At 39.1% G+C, this 21,630-nt stretch overlaps 6 protein-coding genes across 6 annotated transcripts; 2 read left to right on the top strand and 4 right to left on the bottom strand.

Annotated features, from left to right (window-relative positions):
* Positions 1-6,921: 6,921 nt before the first annotated feature.
* GCK72_007671 (uncharacterized protein) lies at positions 6,922-8,460 on the top strand (the record flags this gene model as incomplete). Its single annotated transcript, XM_003107043.2, has 3 exons — positions 6,922-7,172; positions 7,224-8,273; positions 8,319-8,460. The coding sequence occupies 3 exons, from the start codon at positions 6,922-6,924 to the stop codon at positions 8,458-8,460; spliced, it is 1,443 nt and encodes a 480-aa protein (XP_003107091.2).
* An 846-nt stretch (positions 8,461-9,306) lies between these two features.
* GCK72_007670 (uncharacterized protein) lies at positions 9,307-10,597 on the bottom strand (the record flags this gene model as incomplete). Its single annotated transcript, XM_003107201.2, has 4 exons — positions 9,307-9,528; positions 9,595-9,841; positions 9,891-10,209; positions 10,255-10,597. 4 exons carry the CDS (start codon positions 10,595-10,597, stop codon positions 9,307-9,309), a joined length of 1,131 nt encoding a protein of 376 aa, XP_003107249.2.
* A 1,177-nt stretch (positions 10,598-11,774) lies between these two features.
* GCK72_007669 (uncharacterized protein) lies at positions 11,775-13,134 on the bottom strand (the record flags this gene model as incomplete). Its single annotated transcript, XM_003107138.2, has 3 exons — positions 11,775-11,916; positions 11,963-13,012; positions 13,064-13,134. The coding sequence occupies 3 exons, from the start codon at positions 13,132-13,134 to the stop codon at positions 11,775-11,777; spliced, it is 1,263 nt and encodes a 420-aa protein (XP_003107186.2).
* Positions 13,135-14,155: 1,021 nt separating this feature from the next.
* GCK72_007668 (uncharacterized protein) lies at positions 14,156-15,482 on the bottom strand (the record flags this gene model as incomplete). The annotated part of the gene is made up of 3 exons (XM_053726362.1): positions 14,156-14,297; positions 14,344-15,357; positions 15,412-15,482. 3 exons carry the CDS (start codon positions 15,480-15,482, stop codon positions 14,156-14,158), a joined length of 1,227 nt encoding a protein of 408 aa, XP_053590556.1.
* A 1,009-nt stretch (positions 15,483-16,491) lies between these two features.
* GCK72_007667 (uncharacterized protein) lies at positions 16,492-18,047 on the bottom strand (the record flags this gene model as incomplete). The annotated part of the gene is made up of 3 exons (XM_003107227.2): positions 16,492-16,633; positions 16,680-17,684; positions 17,740-18,047. The coding sequence occupies 3 exons, from the start codon at positions 18,045-18,047 to the stop codon at positions 16,492-16,494; spliced, it is 1,455 nt and encodes a 484-aa protein (XP_003107275.2).
* A 1,396-nt stretch (positions 18,048-19,443) lies between these two features.
* On the top strand, positions 19,444-21,501 carry GCK72_007666 (uncharacterized protein; the record flags this gene model as incomplete). The annotated part of the gene is made up of 5 exons (XM_053726361.1): positions 19,444-19,878; positions 19,924-20,283; positions 21,085-21,210; positions 21,254-21,394; positions 21,454-21,501. The coding sequence occupies 5 exons, from the start codon at positions 19,444-19,446 to the stop codon at positions 21,499-21,501; spliced, it is 1,110 nt and encodes a 369-aa protein (XP_053590555.1).
* Between the last annotated feature and the right edge of the window lie 129 nt (positions 21,502-21,630).

Here is a 21,630-nt window from a genome sequence, read left to right as displayed (position 1 = left end):
TCATTGAGACGCTTCGAATGAATATAATCATGATATAGTTTGAAAAATTTTGAATTTCGAGCCTCCGTGATACCAAATTTCAGAAAATTAAAGTTTGTCAGAATACAGTCACAATTATAATCATTCAAAGCGTCTTACCAAAGTGATTCTAGAAATATAGTTTTTATCCCATTTGAAGCAAGTCTAACAGAGTTACGATAGAAATGGTGATTTCGAGATTTTCGAAATTTTTCGAAATTCAGTAACTTTTCGAATTTTCAACATTTTATAGAGATGTTTGCTTGAAAACAAGCAGCTCAGCCGAGACTACAAGTAAATTAAAAATAGAAGTGGACCCAACAACATATTCGTAGCAGCCCCCACACTTACGTATGCACATAGTTGTTTAGTTGGTTTTTTGGAATAAAAGTAAAAATAAAAAACACCTGTGCAACATAGCAATTTTTCAACTGTTTACAGAATCGTCTTACTCTCTCGTGTTATTTTCATTCCATTTTTTGATTGATTTATTCCTCATGTCTACCACAATGAATGCCAGCGACTTGGACAAGTACGATTTTTATGATGAAGAATCTGGAAAATGGATTCATATTCAAGACTATTATGAGTCCTACAACAACTATTCAAAGCAACACGAGGATTTTGACAATAATGATGTATTTCGACTATGGGGCGCTGCTATATTTTTGTTGATTCTTCTAACATTTGTATTCATTTCTACAATTACTTTGACAATCGGGTCATTTCCGTTTTTTTGTGTCGTTTTTAACAAAAATCGGAATACGGAAAAGGAGGTATGTTAAGTTGACTTACTGGGGAAGACACCCGAGAGACCCAGGATATGACCTGTATCATTAGAAAGCTGAGAAAACGCTGATTCCAAATATATACACAGTTTTTGTCCTGGTATTCAAGAAAAATGAGATAAATGGTTGGACTGCTGACAACTTATTACCTTCTTGATGTGTGAAAAGGCCCAAAAGAATTCCAAGCATTGAGGGCAAAAAATGAAAATATATTTAGAATCAGCGTTTTTCCAGCTTTCCAATTTTATCGGTCATGTCCTGGGTCACTCGGGGACCTTCCCTAGTTAGTGGTGGATGTCTATAAAGTAAATTCAGACTCCCATCTACCCAATCCTCCGTCATTTCTATCGATTTTCCTGTTTGATGATGATAATCTACATGTTTTCTATCATATTATTCAGCGGTACATTGTGAGGCCCAAGAACTGTTTCTATCACACATGTTACTGTAATTTTCAGACTATTTCTCCACGATCAAATTAAATCCGTCAATGGTATTCTGCTATTTGGTGGCTACTACATTTCAATCGTTGTCTCCCCGGTGTTCAATATCATTTTGATTTTATTGGCTGTTCAGAGATTCTTATTGTATTTTTATGAGGATTCCGAGAAGTTTTTGAATTTGAAATCTTTTTATTGGTCAGTTTTGGTTGTCTTCCTTTATTTCTCGTTTGCAATTTTACATATACCGATTCGAATCAAGGACCACTTTGACGGTAAATTTGAATTTATAAATTGGCTAGCTTTTCCCACTGGTGCAATCGAAAATAGTTTGCTCGAAAATGTTCAAGTTTATATTTCTTTCATTTTGGAATTCTTGGCATTTATCTCAGTTGTTGTCTATATTCCAATGTCCATCAGTATTCGAAAACTGTTATATCTACCGTCACTGGCCCAATCCCAGCCGCAAAAGTACATTATGTATCAAGTCAAATTTATATTCATTGGAAAGCTGTTTATGTTAATTATACTTGTGACCAGTGGACTTGTAGCCAAATTCTCCGGTTGGGCGTTTTCTAATCTTGTCAGTTTTTTATTCAAACGAAATTCAGGGGATTATACTTTCAGGCGTTTGTGATAACAAACTTGTTTACTTTCTACATGACTCCTCTTATTATCCAAATGACATATCTATTTTGTAACAAAAGGAACTTCCAATTGGCCATTTCTTATTTATCATTCAGATTCGTCGCTAATAAATTGAGAAAGCTGATTCAGAAGACTAATACTGTTCAGCCAGTTGTTCCCACAAATGCTGGGGTAATTTCTTAAATGAAACTGTCGAAACGTTTTTTTTTCTTATTTTTCCCAATAAAGGCTTCGAAAGACTATAATGTAATTAGATATTAGAGAAAATATGATTTTGAAAATAAATCTCACTAAAAAGAATTTTATCTAAAAAACAGGTGAAAGTTTTTCCTGGTTCACTGAAATTCGAGTAATCGAAAGAAAGTTCGTCCTACTCATGCAGGTGAAATAAAGAATAGTTGCATATGTAGATAACATCAGTTGACATTTTTGAGTTTGCAAAATACACCAAACGATTTAAGAAAAACATTGAGCACATACCCAGTAAATTAAAAACCGAACTTTTTTTTTGTGTTCCTATTAGCTCGAAACAGTTTTTACAACTGCGCTCCACCGAAATGTCCTTGAGATATGTCTTTTTTTCTCTCAATTTCGCACACAATTTTCTTTGCTTTCGGTAGAGCGCGATTGCAAGATGCGTGTCGTGCTAAAAATTCTCACCTTGTTCGCTAATCTTTTGCGTCCAACAACCGCATTGACACCCTCAGTGTCAGCCATCATCATTTTTTTGTCGTGCTGATAGTCGAATACCGCTTTTTTATAGTTGGGATTGCACATCTTGCCCGTAACACAAATTCGAAGTCAAATGCTATGTACACAGTTTTATTAGTATTCTATTAATTAATTACAAAAGAACAAATGACACAGGGAGAGATGTGCAACAGGAATGACAGATGGGGGTGAGATCGGGAGATTGGATACTTGGAAGATATGGACCTAAATAGACAATCAACTTAATTTTTGGCGTTTCACCAACACTAATTTTCCAGGATTCTCCGTGTTCACTTGAACTCGCGATCTGAATTTCTTCAACAATCCCTGCTTTATCACGGGTTGATTGTCCTTGGAGTGATGACCTTGTCCGGTAATTATAGTGAGATCTAGAAAAGAAAAATGAGATAATTTTATTGGAATTTCATTGGTATTCAGAAACTTACCATCTATATGACCTCGCTCCTCCACCTTCTTTTCCACATAATCCAGTGCTGCTTCCCTCGTCATTCCATGCAAATCGATCTCGTTCCTCGGGGAGAACTCAGCATTCCAGTCGATAATGGCCTTGTTGATTTCATCTATAATTGAGTTCTTTTTGTCACAGAGAAAGTTTTTAATCAGTTTTCCCTGAAATTGATCATTTTGTGACTTTTCAGAAAAAACTCTAACTTACGTATAATTGTTTTATCTTTGATTGAAGAGAAGCTCTTCCAGCCGTGTATTTTGGGCTGTATACCACACGCACTCTCTCAAACGAATATCCGCGTCTTCCTTTGCTTTGATTCTTCGACATCTGAAATTATGAAAAATTACGTTCAACTTGTTCTGGAGTAGTAGAAATATTAACAAAAAATTAGAAAAAGAAAAACAGTATGTATTGTGCAAATGAATGAGGAAAACATTCTCACAATTGTTATTGATTGTTTTGTTTCCACTGAATAACGCCCACTTTCTCAAGCGTCATAAATGAGAAGACACGTACAGGAGACAACTAATTAAATGTATTCCCATGACATGCCAATTAACCTATATTGGTTTTAAAAAGACGTCATATAGAAAAAGAAAACGAAACGCTGAATTCATGTAAAAACTGATAATAACACCAAAATATTACCGAAAATAATTAGTAAATGAAATCTTTTACAGCATTATTTTAATCTTTGATATTTCGTTTTTCCCGAATCTCAGATTCTTTCTTGACTTCATCGACGATATATGATCCTTGAGGATAGCGACCGCATGAACAAGTGCAAGTTCATGGAGTCTTTGAATTATCTTGAAGCAATTGAGTGAGCGCCTTTTTAGGGAATAGTAACCATGTCACTTGATGTCTGTTCCAGTTGGTTGAGAAGAAGATTTTTGACAGAAGTTGAAGTTGGCGCGAGCTTGAGAGATGTTGACGGGTGGGTCGAGATTATTGGTTCAATTTGAGAATCAGATTGATGAGGAAGCAAAGAGTTCTGAATCTGAAAATACACAAATTCATACTCATCTAGAAAAATGTTTCAAAGCTTATTAGCACGGCACGCTTCTTGCAATTGCGCTCTATCTTCAAGGGCATTTCGGTGGAGCGCAGTTGTAAGAACTGTGTTCAGCTAATAAAAAAGGACTGAACGCCAGATTTTCGATATAAAAAGTTCTGAGTTCGAAAATGCGCTGAAGGCACGTCAGAACAAACCAAATCTGGAAATCGTGTGGTTTTCTCCAGAAAAAAGCGGTAAATATCAAGTTTCAAATTTTCTACTGGAATCGCGCCAAAGGCACCCCACTTTCTCGTGGAAACCAAATTTTTGAACGTTTTTTGTTAAAAAATTGGGTGTAGTTTTGTTAAAATCAGTATTTCTCACGTTTTTAGCTGAAAAATGGATTTTTAGGCAATTTTCAGAGAGTTCGGATAGCGCTCTCAAAGTGGACGGAGTCTAACTTATTAAACTCTATCCACTCCTTATTGTCAACTTCTCAGATCTAAAGACTGTATTTTTTGCATAAAATAACAGTTTTCAGCATTTTTGAGCATTCTTAGCCGATCTGGCGCACTTGAGACGCATTTTGAGCCTTTTTTCATTTTTTGTCATTTTCAGCAGTAAAATTTGTTCAAATAAGCAAGGAACTGAGCAGAAATTTGTCCGGTTGGACTTAAGAACTCTTCCATCCAGGGTAAGTGTCCGGGGTCGTTACGAATATGGTTGTGCTTGAAATCTCGTCCAATATCACACACATGAGTTTCATTTTTTGGAGTTTGTTATCCTTGATTTTTATCCAAGATTGCTCCACTTTATTAGGTTGTCCCAAAAGTTTTCGAACATAGTTTTGTTATTCTGCTTTAGGACAGAGAGCAAGAATCAAACCAAATAGTGCATGTTTTCCATTATATAAGACGTCGGGTGTATTGACAATATCATTCATTTCTTCTGGCTGCCTTCTCTCAATGAACGCGGCACCAATCTTTGTCCCCGACTGACTTCATATTCGTCATGTCATTTTATTTTTGTTTCTATCTAACTCCAAAATCACTGAGATTGAAGAACGTATGGTTGAAGTTTAAAAGGATAATGCCCCCAACGGCAAACAATTAGCCATTGGGTTCATTGTTTCAAAAATAATGATTTTTCTTTGGCCGAAGAAGCACGTTCTGGAAGACCAGTGGAGTTGGACATTGACAAGCTACGGGAGGTAGTGGAAAGTGACCAATTTCAATCCATTCGTGAACTGGCAACAATAATGGGCTCTACTCACTCTGCGGTAGAAAGAGGACTGAGAGCTCTTGGCAAGTTAAAAAAAAGGGAAGATGGATACCACACAAATTGTCTAACTTTGACCTTGAGCGCCAAGTAGACATGTCACTGAAACTTCTAACCCTCCATCCTAATTTCAACTGGCTGGATCATTTGGTTACGTCGGACGAGAAGTGGGTCTTATACGAAAACCACCACAGGAGAGCCCAGTGGGTTGATGCTGATAAACAGCCAGAGGATGTCATCAAACAGGAGTTTAACCTTAAGAAAATATTGCTCTCCGTCTGGTGGTCTGTTCATGGACTGCTTTATTGGGAACTGCTTCCCGAGGGAAAAAATATCACCGCCGACTACTATTCTTCTCAATTACAAAAGGTGAAGTCCAAACTGAAAACCTCCCCTCTACACGGTCACAGAGTCCACTACCTCCATGACAACGCAAAACCACACACCGCAAAGACGATCAAGTCTCTCCTGGCGACATTGCACTGGACAGTCCTTACTCATCCTCCGTACAGCCCTGACCTCGCTCCTTCGGATTACCATCTGTTCAGCTACATGCATCGATCCCTTGTAGGCTAGGACTTCAAAACAAAGTCAGAGGTCGAAAAATGGGTGAAGAAGTATTTTGACTCGAAGCAGCCTGAGTTTTGGCGGAAAGGTATTGAATCTCTACCTACTAAATGGCAAACAGTCGTGGATAAAGGTGGTCACTATGTTTGATTTTTGTAATATTCTGGCTTCGAATAATTTTGATTTCAATAATGTTCGAAAACTTATGGGACAACCTAATACATGGGTTTTTAGCAATTTTGGAATACTCCTCTACTGTCATTTGTCGTGTTGCATCTACAGGAGGCAAATCAGGAAGTGGAATACGAAGTGGCTATTCCCACGCTGGAGTAACAGCTTCTTGTTTGACTGAGCGCAGTTCTTGATGGGACATTCTGCAAATTGTAATGTGCATTTTGAAGGATTTGAGCTGAGCTTCAATAATCTTGAAGCATCAAGAATCAGAGTTTGAAAATATCAAAATGTAGAAGAATCGGACAAGAAAACAATGAGAGTTGGGTAGAGTGAATGAAGTCCAGTGAATGAGTGAGTGTCGTCTACAGACCCAGATATTTTGTTGTTTGTGTACACCTTATCCAAGAATTCATTCCAGGCTAAATGGACAGGCTCTCCCATGACGTCGTTCACCTGCCACTCTTCTTGTTTTTTGACATGATAAATCTGCTCATAACAAATAAACCAAGAGCGCCTCATTAACACTTCTGGGAATGTTCTGGGGGATGCATTGTAGAGCCACATGTTGTAAAGACAACAAAAGGTAATGCGGCAGATGACAAGACGGAAGTTCATAATTTGGTTAATCAGTGGCCTCGGCCGGGCATTTGACAGTTTTGAAGAGTGGTCAGCCACCGGCGAATTGATAATAATGAAGAAAGGCAGATAAATAAAGAAAAGGGATGGAAAAGGTTGGTTAAATGGCACACCACCAGTAAGGGCATACACAAGAAGTGAGAAGAGAATGAATGAGGGACTACAGAGATTTGATCAGCGGATTGTATATGACAGATGGACCAAATCAACCGCGAGTACCTGGGAAACTCCGCCCACAATGAGGCAGCGTCGGGAAGATTCCCGTCAGACGTTATTCATTGTCCTCTCTCCCTCCTCGTCAGTTGGTCACACTACCCATCCCCATTTACTAACAGTATTGGTCATCTGAGTCTTCTATCATTCATTTCTACGGGGATGTCGTCGAAAAGACCTTTGGCCTATCCCAACTGGCAATGCGTCATTAAGTACATGAATTCCAATACGAGGTGAGTTGCATCCATTATTTTATGTTACTAATTCACAAATACTTATTCCAGAATCCTGCTCTCTCAACATTGTCCAGAACTTCAGCGACTCGAAAAATCGATACCTCTGAAAGTTCGTTCATTCGATTTCTGCTGCCAAGGCCGTATCTTTCTTCACGATAGTATTTACCAAGTTGGCATTATCCGTCAGTACCACGATAAAAATTATGAAATCCCTGGAGACATTCAGTGGTATAACAATAATGGTGGAATGAGAAATGATGTCGATAAATACGGATTCCCGTCTGGTTACCTCCGAATGGATGATGGTTATCTCCAAAAGCGGAAGAAGAAGTTCCAGAAGAGAATTAAAAAACTGAAGAAGAAATTGCCAGGATCTGCTGAACGTTTGAACTTTGCCGTGAAAAATCTGAAGCTTCAAAACGATATTATTTTTCGCCGCGATCTTCAATCGAACCATCTCGATCCACCGTTTACCCACTATCTCCAACTCTCTATTACTCCAAATAGTCTGTTTGCAAAGTATGTAAAAGACTATATCCCTTCTCTAACAAATGGTACAACACGAACGGAACGACTAATCTACAAACAGCCGTTTAAGAATGCTCAAAAGTATCTCATTGACAAGTTATTCGGAGGAAGATCGCAGATATTTATTGGTCATATGGGAGGTTCACTTGATGATCAACATTTTCCGATGGGTTCTTTGCTGCGTGTTCAACATTTAAACATTCAATCTTGGTCGTTTGTTCGTTATCAAGCTAAGCTAGAAAGTGTACTGGACTACAAAAACTTCCCATTGGAAACACTCTCTTTGAGTGGAGAGGAACTGGATCATCCAATAGTTGAAACTGCTCAGCAGCTTCTATTCACTGGACTACCTTCCGGCTTTCCTTTAATCCGTCATCGGAATGTCCAGTTTACTTGTTATTTTGACAACACAGCGTCAGTTCTGCGATTAGTTCAACATATGCTGAGTACAAAAAAAAACGTCGGAGTTTGCTATGTATTCAATTATTGGTGCAGTGTAAGGTTAACGGAATTAGTTGAGAAAGTCAAGGAAGCTCATGAAGAACGAGTGAAACTATTTGTGAATACAAGGTAAGACAGTTTTTGTTTTGAAAAATCCATGTTTTTTATATTCAGAAACGATGCATTCTCAAATTGTGTCGTTCTCCAAATGACAGAAACAGCTGATCTATTTGTCTACTGGACAAGCGCAAAAATGAATTATCTCAAAATAGAAGTGTTGCTATCCGGAAGTCCAGTACCAATCGAGCATAACTAATTATTTAACAAAAAAATAAAATACATTATACTGCCAGGATCAGGGAATGTTAACCAGAGAGTGTCATTAAGTTCTCTTAGCTAAGTTACTTTGATTGATATCCTCTCATTTTGTTTGTATCTTGTGACTCGCATCCACGTGGCCCAGGAATTTTATTGTTCTCATGTCTTTTCTTTATTTCATCTTCCCATCTATCCATCTAAGTATTTATGATTCAAAACATATCTTACTTTTACTGTAATCAAATAAAAATTAAAAATAAAAATTAATTATCCATTCCTTATTTTAATCAATAAAGGGGAATCTATTGAGAAAGAATCAAAGTGAGCGGACGGAGACTAGCCACTCTCTCAAAGAAAAATTATATCTTCCCAAAGAAAGTGTATGCGTAGGGTCCGCAATGAAAGTGGACGGAGTTATTCATTTCTCTCTCTTGGGGCGTCATGGGGAGGTTATTGAAATGCTTGGCGGGCTGTCATGAAAGTATGCGGCAATTTTGTGGATAACGATGTAACGAAAGAACACAATAAGTGGCCATACATTGAACAATCTTATCTCGGAAATTTCGATATTGAAACACAAGAGAGTATAGTAATTAGAAAAGGAATTAGTGTTCTGTAGAAGCAACTGAGGCGATGGAAGGTAGACGACGAGAGCGGCGATACTGACTTTGGCAGGAAGGAGAGCCGATGAAAGAGACGATACCAAGTGTTTTTCGCGCCATCAATTATTAAAATATTCATTTAAATAAGTAGGCACAAGAACCAAAAAAATACTTTATTTTGGAAGGATTTTCATGGAAATTAATATTAAAAAAGCAGAAACATTGCAGCAAATCTGAAGAATTTAGTGAAGACCTTGTTTATTTTTCTTGATATTTTCCCCCAACTGCGTGAAGAAATCACCCAAGTTATCAGTATTGCTCCATTCAAAAGAAAGCATTGTAGCGGAAAGAACTTCACGCATCTTTTCAATTCGTCCTGGATTCTTTTTAGCCACTCGGATAGAGTGGCTATTGAAAAATTTAAGATCGTCTTGGAGAGTTTTCATTTCGGAATCCTGAGAAATCTGAAAATTGTATATTGTAATTTTAGCTGTCTAAAGAGGAACTAGTTCAGCTGTCTGATTGCTTACCGAAGATGACATTGAATCACGTCTGAAACTATTTGGAGTCTGGTGCAACTGGTCGCGACCTCCGTATCTCATTGTTGCCATTTGAGGTACTGAAGACATTTTAGGCATCTGTGGACTAGCTGGTTGGTGAAGGTATCCCTTCGGTTTGTATTCGTAGACTCGTTCGTGCTTTGGCTCTACAGAATACGGAGCAGATCGTCGCCGGGAAAATGGTTCTCTTTTGACTCGCCCGAGATTGACAGACATACTGTAAGAATTGAAAATATTGATTCATCTCAGTTCATTAGAAAACGTACACTGGCGTAGTGTCAATCATGATACCGTCGTCGCTATCATTATCTTTTTGTTGAACCGGCAGACTGACATCATCTTCTTCATCATCACTCACATCGAAGACAATGTGCTCTCCATCGTTTGTCTTAGTGTTTCTGTGCCTCAATGTTTGTTCGAATCGATGTGTGTAAGCACGATAGAAACAAATGGATCCATATAAAGGCCAGTTCAACAGTTCGTTTTCGACCTTCTCCGCTGTTAATCTTTTATCCTGAATGAGCCTTTTGAGACGTTGGCGAAGTTTCGCTTTTGCGTTTCGGAAGCAACTCATGATGGCTTGATCTAAAAAATAACTTTTTGAACTTGTGAATTTAGAAACCTGCTCACCACTCAACAATCGTCCTGTTCTTTTGTAGACTTGAACAGCCACTTCAATATACACCCGTTTCACAGTGTGTTGATTTTTGCTGGCCAAGTTACCTGACGATTTTGAAATCTCGTACAATATCACACACATGAGATCCACTTTTTCGCGTCCGTTGTCCGGGATCTTTTTCCATGATTGTTCTACCTTTGCCGGGTCTTTGGCAATTATTAAATACTCCTCAATAGTCATTTGTCGTGTTGGGTCTTCACAAGGCAACGGAGGGAGAGGGAGACGGAGAGGCCGTTCCCAGACAGCCGGAGTCGCTGGCTCTGGCTTGACTGAGCGCAATTCTTGATGGGACATTCTGCAAATTGAAATTTAAATTTTGAAGAGTTGAGCTGAACTTAGGAAATCTCAAAGCGTCGAAAAAATCAAAACTGATCATAATGATTACGGGAATTTCAGAATTCAAATAACTCCTTGACATCAAGAATCTGAATTTCAAACTCTAGAAAAATTGGACAGATCACAAGAACACAATGAGATATGGGTTGTGTGACCATCTGACGAGGAGATGGGATTCTCCCCGACGCTGCCTCGCTGTGGGCGGAGTCTCCCAGATTCTCGCGGCTGATTTGGTTAATCTGGATGAATGAGAGTCTTCTACAGACCTATCTGCTGTGTTGTTTGAGTACACCTTATCTAAGAATCCATTCTCTGCCAGATGGGCGGGGTTTCCCAAGACGTTGTACATCTGACACTCGTTTTGTTCACTGTCATGTCACATGGGATGATGGATAGACTCAAAACCTATTAACACTTCGTTCAAGGAATGTTCTGGGGATGGATGTAGACAAACGAGTTTCCCAGATTCTCGTAGTCGATTTGGTCCATCTGTATGAATGAGAGTCACCTACATATGTCAGGAACGAGACTCATTAACACTTTGTTCAAGGAACGTTCTGGGGATGGATGTAGACTAACAGAGCCAGAAGTGGATCATCTGTGTATTGTCTGTTGTCCAGAAGGTCATTCATGAGAGCACTGTGGGGGGAAAGAGGGGAGCAAGCTACAATAATTTTCAAATATTCTGTATATACGGCATTCTGAGAGCATTTCTCTCTAAACAACTCTCAATCAAAAAGAACAGTTGGCTAACAACATCGCTGGTGGATACAGCTCTGGCTGCTTGAGATTGACTACCTTATCGTCAGGTTACGCCTGTGAAAAAATTTGCAAAGGTAAGGTGGTCTTCAACCGTATGTGGATGGACCAGCTTTCTGATTCGTAACTGATCCGTTACGGCGATTTTCACGGCTACCCAATTGCGTACTACAAAAACAAAAAACAGGTAGAATACGGTTCTGAAAAAGAGGACTGGAGAGCGCGACATCCGTAACAAATAGTTCGCGACTCACCTGTGTGCCGACTCAAACAAATAATTAACTCACAATAATAAATTTTTTATTACTTTCACTTGATTACAACAAAAAAATCATGCATTGAATGATAAATTCTTAGAACATGATTGCCAACATCATTAGTCATGCTCAATAGGTACTGGACTTCCAGATGGCAACACTTCTATTTTGAGATAATTCATTTTCTCGTTTGTCCAGTAGACGAATAGATCAGAAGTTTCTGTCATTTGGAGAACAACACAACTTGAGAATGTATTGTTTCTGAAAACAAAAACATGTGGATTTTTTAAAACAGGAACTGTCTTACCTTGAATTCTCAAATAGCTTCACTTTCTCTTCATGGGTTTCCTTGATTTCATCAATTAATTCCGTTTTCTCAAAATCGAAGTCACATCTGAATGCATAGCACACTCCGATGTTCTTTTTGGTATTCAGCATATGTTGTACTAATTGCTGAACTGGGTCTGTGATGTCAAAATAGCAAGTAAACTGGACATTCCGATGACGGATTAAAGGAAATCCGGGAGGTAGTCCAGTGAATAGAAGTTTCTGAGCAGTAGCGGCTATTGGATGATTCAATTCCTCCCAACACGAAGATAGTGTTTTCAATGGGTAATTTCTGTAGTCCACTACGCTTTCTAGTTTAGCTTGAGAATGAACAAACGAATAAGATCCAATGTTTAAATGTTGAACACGCAGCAAAGAACCCAGGGGAAAATGTTGATCATAAAGAGAAATTACCATGTAACATATAAATATCTGCGATCTTCCTCCGAATAACTTGTCAATGAGATACTTTTGAGCATTCTGCAACGGCTGTTCGTAAAAAAGTCGTTCCGTTCGTAGTGCTCCATTTTTTCTAGAAGTAATGGAGTCTTTTGCAAACTTTGCAAACTGACTGTTTGGAGTAATAGAGAGTTGGAGATAGTGGGTAAACGGTGGTTCGAGATTTCGCGATTGAAGATCAAAGCGAAAAATAATTTCGTTTAGATACTTTAGAGTTTCCACGGCACATTTCAAACGGCGAGCAGATCCCGGCAATTTTTTCTTGAGTTTTTTAATTCTTTTCTGGATCTTCTTCTTCTCCTTTTGGAGATCATCATCATCCATTTGGAGGTAACCAGACGGGAATCCATATTTATCGACATCACCTCTCATTCCACCATTATTGTTATACCACTGAATGTCTTCAGGGATTTCACAATTTTTATCGTGGTACTGACGGAATATTCCAACTCGGTAAACACTATCGTTAAGAAAGATCAGATCTTGGCAGCAGAAATCGAACGAACGAACTTTCAAAGGTATCGATTTTTCCAGTCGGCGAAGTTCTGGACAATGTTGAGAAAGCAGGATTCTGGAATAAGTATTTGTGAATTAGTAACATAAAATAATGGATGCAACTCACCTCGTGTTGGAATTCATGTACTTGATGACGCATTGCCAGTTGGGATAGGAGAGAGGTTTTTTCGACGACATTGAAAACAAAAGAATGATTGAAGACACAGATGACCAATACTGTTAGAGAAGGGGGACGGGTTGTGTGACCAACTGGCGAGGAGGGAGAGAGACAATGAATGATGTATATGGAGAATCTCCCCGACGCTGCTTCGTTGTGGGCGGAGTTTCCCAGATTCTCGCAGTCGATTCGGTCCATCTGTATGAATGAGAGTCACCTACATATGTCAGGAACGAGACTCATTAACACTTTGTTCAAGGAACGTTCTGGGGATGGATGTAGACTAACAGAGCCAGAAGTGGATCATCTGTGTATTGTCTGTTGTCCAGAAGGTCATTCATGAGAGTACTGTGGGGTGAAAGTGGAGCAAGCTACAGTAATTTTCAGGTCAAATATAGGGTATTCTGAGAGTCTTTCTCTCTAAACAACCCTCGATCAAAAAGAACAGTTCCGGGGGTATATTTACTTTTTGTCCCACCCCTATATTGAAGAATGACCCCCCCAAAAACCACCCCATTGAACATTAGCCCCCCTCCCTTACATGTTGCCTTACAACATCGCTGGTGGATACAGCTCTGGCTGCATGAGATTGACTACCTTATCGTCAGGTTACGCCTGTGCGGATGGACCAGCTTTCTGATCCGTAACTGATCTGTTACGGCTATTTTCACGACAATCCCCAGTACGGTCCGTCTCCAAACATCGAAATCGGATTGAATGCGGCTCTGCACTTTATTTTGAAGAAACACTTGTCTCGCGGATGGGATACATATTCGCGAACGGATCCATTACCGATGGCTGAGGTCTAGCGGACTGGAGATCGCGACTTGCGGTGCATCCGAGCAAATAATTTGTTTCACGAGATTTTTATGTACGCAGTTTACGTATTCAGATTAAATATATTTATTTTTTTTCTCAAAAGTGTTGATTAGAATAACAAATGAATAATTGATTGTTACTTAGACTTTCATTTTATTACAACAAGAAACAAGGCATGCTTTAAATTATAAATGCTTAGAACATGATTGAAAACATACATAATTAGTCATTTTCAATTGATACAGGACTTCCAGATGGCAACACTTCAATTTTGAGATAATTCATTTTCACGTTTGTCCAGTAGACAAATAGATCACATAATTCTGTCATTTGGAGGACAGCACAATTCGAGAATGTATCGTTTCTGAAAATAAAAAAATGTGGCAATTTCAAAACAGGAACAGTCTTACCTTGAATTCTCAAATAGCTTCACTTTCTCTTCATGGGCTTCCTTGATTTCATCAATTAATTTCGTTAACTTACGGTACAAACAATTGAATACATAGCACACTCCGATGTTCTTCTTGGTATCCAGAATATGCTGCACTAATTGCTGAACTGAAGCTGTGATATCAAAATAACAAGAGAACTCGACGTTCCTATGACGGATTACAGGAAAACCGGAAGGTAGTCCACTGAATATAAGCTTCTGAGCAGTTTCGACTATTGGATGATCTAGTTCCTCCCCACTCAAATAGAGTGTTTCCAATGGGTACTTTTTGTAGTCCAGTACGCTTTCTATTTTAGCTTGATAATGAGCAAACGAATTAGATTGAATGCCTAAATTTTGAACACGCAGCGAAGAACCCGGGGGAAAGTGTTGATCACGTTGAAGAGAAATTCTCATATGGTCAATAATTATCTGACTTCTTCCTCCAAATAACTTGTCAATGAGATACTTTTGAGCATTCTGCAGCGGCTGTTCGTAAACTAGTCGTTCCGTTCGTTGTGTTCCATTAGTGTTGAAAGTGATAGACAGTTGGAGATAGTGGGTAAACGGTGGTTCGAGATTTTTCGATTGAAGATCAGTGCGAAAAATAGTATCGTTTAGATACTTCAGATTTACCACGACATATTTCAAACGATCAGCCGACCCCAGCAGCTTTTTTTTAAGCTTTTTAATTCTTTTCTGGAGCTTCCTCTTCTCATTTTGGAAATAATCAACATCCATTCGAAGATACCCAGGAGCTATCGGGAATCCATATTTATCGACATCATATCTCATTCCACCATTATTATTTTGCCACTGAATGTCTTCAGGGGTTACACAAGTTGCATTGTGGTACCGACGGAATATGCCCACTTGGTAAATACTATCGTTAAGATAGATCGGGTCTTCGCAGCGGAAATCGAATGAGTGGATTTTCAGAGGTATTGATTTTTCAAGTCGCCGAAGTTTGGGACAATGTTGAGAGAGCAGGATTCTGGAATAGGCACCTATTTGTGTTATGTACCAGAAAATAATGGATGCAACTCACCTCGTGTTCGAATTCATGTACTTGATGACGCATTGCCAGTTGGGATAGGAGAGAGGTCTTTTCGACGACATTGAAAAAAAAAAGAATGATTGAAGACACAGATGACCAATACTGTTAGTGAATGGGGATGGGTAGTGTGACCAACAGACGAGGAGGGAGAGAGGACAATGAATGACGTCTGTGGAGAATCTCCCCGACGCTGCTTCGTTGTGGGCGGAGTTTCCCAGATTCTCGCAGTCGATTTGGTCCATCTGTATGAGTCACCTACACATGTCAGGAGTCAGACTCATTAACACTTGGTTCTGGGAGTGTTCTGGGAATGGGTGTAGACTAATGGAGCCAGATGTGTTTTTGAGCGGTATTCTCGGATTACCTCTCTCTCTCTCTCTCTCTCTCTCTCTCTCTCAAGAGTCTCATTAGTCAAGAGGGCCTTTGTGATAGTACTGTGGGGAGAAAGAGGAAAATAATGTTCCAGTAAGATATTATATTCTGTATAAACGGTATTCTGAAAACTTTTCTATCTAAATAACACTCAATCGAAGACAACAATGGCGGATATCTCGGCTTACAACATCGCTAGACAGCTCCGGCTACTTGAGATCGTCTGATAACGCCCGTAAAGATAAGTGGTGGAGAAGCCAGCAACAACCAAAACTAATAATTGGGAGGAAATGTCAATTCAAGTGAATTTGTCTTTAAATCTCGCACCCAACTGATCCGTTATGGCTATTTTCTCGATTACCCAGTTGCGTAAGGTCCGCCTTCAAAAACCTAGAACGAATAGAACATGACTCTGCAGTGTATTACGGAAAACACTTGTTTCCCACGCGGATGTTATACAGATTTGCGAACGAATGGCTGAGATCTGGAGGACTGGAGGCCGCGACTTGCGGTGCAGTTCGCGATTCACCTGTGTGCCTGTTTTACGAGATATTTATGTACTCAGCTTACGTATTCTCAATAGGGTCCCCTCGCTCAAGAGTGTTGATTAGAATAAAAAATGAATAAATGATTGGTTATTCGACTTTCATTTGATTACAACAAAAACAAGGAATGCTTAAAACATGATTGCCAACATCATTAGTCATGCTCAATAGATACTGGACTTCCAGATGGCAACACTTCTATTTTGAGATAATTCATTTTCTCGTTTGTCCAGTAGACGAATAGATCAGAAGTTTCTGTCATTTGGAGAACAACACAACTTGAGAATGTATCGTTTCTGAAAACAAAAACATGTGGATTTTTTAAAACAAGAACTGTCTTACCTTGTATTCATAAATAGTTTCACTTTCTCTTCATTGGTTTCCTTGATTTCATCAATTAATTCCGTTTTCTCAAAATCGAAGTCACATCTGAATGCATAGCACACTCCGATGCTTGTTTTGACACTCAGCATATGTTGCACTAATCGCTGAACTGACGCTGTGATGTCAAAATAACAAGAGAACTCCACATTTTCATGACGGATTACAGGAAAGCCGGAAGATAGTCCAGTGAATAGAAGTTTTTGAGCAGTAGCGGCTATTGGATTATTCAGTTCCTCCCCACGCAAAGAGAGCGTTTCCAATGGGTAGTTTTTGTAGTCCAGTACTTTAGCAAGAAACGGAACAATTGAATAATATTCAATGGTTAAATTTTGAACACGCATCAAAGAACCCCGCGGAAAAAGTTGATCTGAAGAATAAACTCCCATATGTCCAATAAGTATCTGAGTCCTTCCTCCGAATAACTTGTCGATGAGATATTTATGTGCAAGTTGCAACTTTTGATTGTAGACTAATCGTTCATTTCGTTGTGTTCCATTAGTTTTAGAAGTGATAGTTAGTTGGAGATAGTGGGTAAACGGTGGTTCGAGATTTTTCGATTGAAGATCATAGAGAAAAATAGCATGGTCTCGATGCTTTAGATTTTTCTCAGCATGTTCCAAAAGGGTAGCTGATCCCGGCAATTGTTCCTTGAGTTGTTCAATTCTTTTCTGGAGCATCTTCTTCTCCCTTTCTTGATAATCACGATCCATTCGGGGGTACCCAGGAGTTAGCCGTAATCCATATTTATCGGCATCATGTCTCATTCCACCATTATTGTTAAACCACTGAATCTCTTCAGGGATTTCATAAGTTTCATCGTGGTACTGACGGATAATGCCAACTTGGTAAGTACTATCGTTGAGAACAATCAGATCTTGGCAGCGTAATTCTAATGAGTGGATTTTCAGAGGTATCGATTTTTCTATTAGCCGAAGTTCGGGACAATGTTGAGAGAGCAGGATTCTGGAATCGGTATTAGTGTATTGGTAACATACACAAAATAATGAATGCAACTCACCTCGTGTTGGAATTCATGTACTTGATGACGCATTTCCAGTTTTGATAGGAGAGTGGTCTTTTCGACGACATCAAGGTAGAAATATAAGAGAGCAAGACACAAATGACAAACGCGGTTAGAGAAAGGTAGTGTGACCAAATGACATGATGGGTTGGGCGGAGTTTCCCAGGTACTTGCGGCCGATTTGGACTATCTGTCACATTACATCTCCATAGTCCTTTATTGATTCTCTTCTCACTTACTGTGTATGCTCTCACTGGTGGTGTGTGCCATTCAACCAACCTCTTCCATCCCTTTACTTTATTCATCTGCCTTTCGCTCGATAAGGCTGTTGTATGGTCGGCCGAGGCCGCGGACTAAAATTTTTGCTCTTCGAATAATCTTCTGGTCCTCTACAAGGTCGCCTGAAAAACGGAAATGTTCCATGGCTGGGATGTAAAAACTCCGATATAAAATTGCCCCATAGCCTTGCTGCTCGCTCGAAGATCAGCCCGCTAACAAGGTGTGGGTCTCGTTCGTTGCGGAATCGCGATTTACGGCAGCTCTCTAACGTTTTTTACCCGCAAAATGATAGAAAAGTACGGTAATCGCAACGAGACCCACACTTCTTCCCAGGGCGAAACATAGAGCGAGCGGTCAGTCACCGGCGAATGACGCTGCCTCGTTGTGGGCGGAGCTTCCCAGGTATTCGCTGTCGATTTGGTCCATCTGTCCAACATAATCTCCGTTGTCCTTCATTCACTCTTTTCTTACTTTTTTTTTTCTTACTTGTCCTATACAATCCGCTGGTCCTGTACTCACTATCAGATCTGAATACTCTCCTTTCTTTTCTGTCAACCAAGTCATCCGGCGGGAGAAGAGACGGGCCCAAGGGCACCCTCTCTCTCCTCCGCTGTATGACACATTCACTCATGACTCTCAACAGCCAACACTATTTCACCCCTATTCCTAATACCAAGGACGTCTCTTAACACCTTCCACAACTTTCCGCTTCTCTAGCCCAATGTCTCTCACCACTCTCCTTCTCGCCACGCTCACCAGGGCATGAGGGAGACAGTTTTCATTCGATCATTCTTTCACCAAATAGAAGCTACAAGAACCTTGATTTTTTCTTCCGTTCCCCCAGCTGTTTCCTATTTTTCTTCTTTCTTCTAACTTTTCTAAAAACATTTACATGTTACCACCTTTCTTAAGTTCTTTACTTTTATACTTTTACCAGTTTATGCTGTTTTCTGGGTTTCGATTCCGGCTTCAGAATTTCAACATTTCAAAAAATCCAAAAAAGAATCTAAAATTGTCAGGAGTACCTTCCATAGCAATTTTCGAGCTCCACCCATAATTCGAAAACTTTTGTTCGTAATTCTCTAAATTGTGCGTTTGAATGTATACTTCTCTCTTTCCTATTTTTTGTTTTTTTTAAATCGAAATAACACTATCCGTTTTCAGAATAAAGGATGTCTCTACACGAACCTCCTTCTAAGCTGAATAGGCGTTCTCATTCAAATTCGCTAAGGCCACCGCCGTCATTAAATAAACATATATTGAAGTTTGCTGACAATGCTTGTTTAAAAACGCCCTCTATGAATGATATGTTAAAAGTTAGTACTTTTAATTTTGGATCAAATCAAAGAACTTATTCTAATATAATATGTATATCACATTTTTCAGACGGCTACAGTAAATAATTCCCCCCGACATACACCTATGAGTATAGACGGAACGCCCAAAGTGAACGGACCACAAACCGATCAAACATTTTTTGGAAAACATGAGCCACTCTTCAATCATTGTGAAATGCGCACAACCTCCACATCCTCGGAAAGGAAGCCGGATTACTGTAGTGAACAGCCATGCAGCTCGAATGTGGATTTGGCTAAAACAAAAGATTTGGCGACACCTAATAATAATAGTTTTGGTATACCTAGAATGACGAATGGCCATAGAAAACCAAAACCTGAAGGGGTGAAATTAATTAGTGTAGATTCACCTGGCTTCTCAGCTTCAATGTTTCAATTTTCTCCAATGGTGGAACATTTGTTACAAACACTTACGGACAAGGGGAGTTCAACAGGATTACCCGAGCTGCAGGTGGAAGAAAAACCACCCGTTTTCAAACAAGAATCTTTAGATTCTATTAAGGTAACCGCTTTACACAAGTGTCATTTTCAAAAATATAGTTTTCAGCTCCCACCAGCACGGCGGTACACAAACGTGCTACATGTTTCAATGCTGCCTAGAAAGACCAGTGAGCCATCCCACGTCGGATCCACACTCCAAAACGAGCAACCGTCCACAACTATTCCAAGAGTGACACGAACCAATGCATCGAGCAGTTTGAGATCTTTGGAGCATTCATCAATCTTTTCAATTCCAGAGGATCCATATATGAACTCAAGCTACTCGTCTCATACTTCATTCTCGTCAGTTATTGGAATTAGGGGATTTGATTTGAATTTTGTATTAATTTTAGAGACAGCAGCAGCTTGGCACACTTTGAACCAAAATCTGAGCCAATGGATGATTACGGCAACAGTTATAACTCTGGTAAGGCTTTATTCGAAATGATTTCAAAATGACTTTAAAGGTGTACTAAGGTCAACTCTGATATTTTCATAGAATAATGCATGTGTACCTGTGAGTTCATTTTCATATCGAAAACATTTTTAAATTCGGTCTGAAACCCGCTGAGGACGAGCGGCGAAACAGTTTGGGTGTTTCAGTGACCGTGGAATATTCTAGAAATTTCACATAGAAAATATTGATTTTTCAGGTTTTCGTCGTTTTTTTCTACCATTTTTGTAGTGTTCCTATCAATTTTTGTCTTTTTCTACCAAATTCATTTTTAAAAAAAGCACAAAAATGAGCGAAAATAGAGACAAATTCCGAAAAAAATCAATATAAGTCGAGAATTTCTAGGTCACTGAAATGCCCAAACTCATCGGCAATAGCTTTCAGCGGGTTTCAGACCGATTTTTAAAATTCTTTCGATATGAAAATGAACTCACAGGTACTCATACATTATTCTATGAAAATATCTGAGTTGACCTTAGTCCACCTTTAAAATAATGAAATAATATGTTTATTTATTTAGAACCAAAATCTGAGCCAATGGATGATTACGGCTACAGTTATAACTCTGGTAAGGCTTCATTCAAAATGATTTCTAAATGACTTTAAAATAATGAAATTATTTATTTATTTATTTAGAAGTTGCTGAGAACGACTTCGGACCGTATGACTTCACGCCTGACTCAGAAGAGCTGAAGAACATCGGATGTGGGAAAATGAAGGCAAATAAATATACATCTATTCATCGGATCCAACAAAATAAATAACAAATTTCAGGCTAACAAGATGCCACTCCAGGACAAACCCTACACGTGCCCACGTGACGGATGTGACAGACGGTTTTCGAGAAGCGATGAGCTCGCAAGACACATCAGAATTCACACCGGACAAAAACCATTCCAGGTTTGTCAAAATCGCACAACTCAATGTCAAGTGTTGTTTTCAGTGTCGAATCTGCATGCGTACTTTCTCTCGATCCGATCATCTCACAACTCATGTGAGAACTCACACTGGAGAGAAACCATTCTCGTGTGACATCTGTGGCCGCAAGTTCGCTAGAAGTGATGAACGAAGAAGACACACTAAAGTTCATAAGTAGGTCATCTCTCCTTATAATTAAAATTCTTTGAATAATTCAATTTTCAGGGACTTAACAAGAACAAGCTCGACAAAATGAAACCACACTTCGAGTGAATTTTAATTCTTCTCCCAATTCGTGTAACTCTCTTTGTATTTCTTCCACGACACCGGTAATTGAATAATTTCCAAAAAGCCTTTTTTAAACAATTGTATCCTCAAGAATACGATCTTCAGTGCTTTTAA

Source organism: Caenorhabditis remanei, chromosome II (genome assembly GCF_010183535.1).
Source record: "Caenorhabditis remanei strain PX506 chromosome II, whole genome shotgun sequence".
Taxonomy (NCBI): Eukaryota; Metazoa; Nematoda; class Chromadorea; order Rhabditida; family Rhabditidae; genus Caenorhabditis; species Caenorhabditis remanei.
The sequence above is the reverse complement of the archived record's forward strand: the minus strand, read 5'-3'. Positions and strand labels throughout refer to the sequence as shown.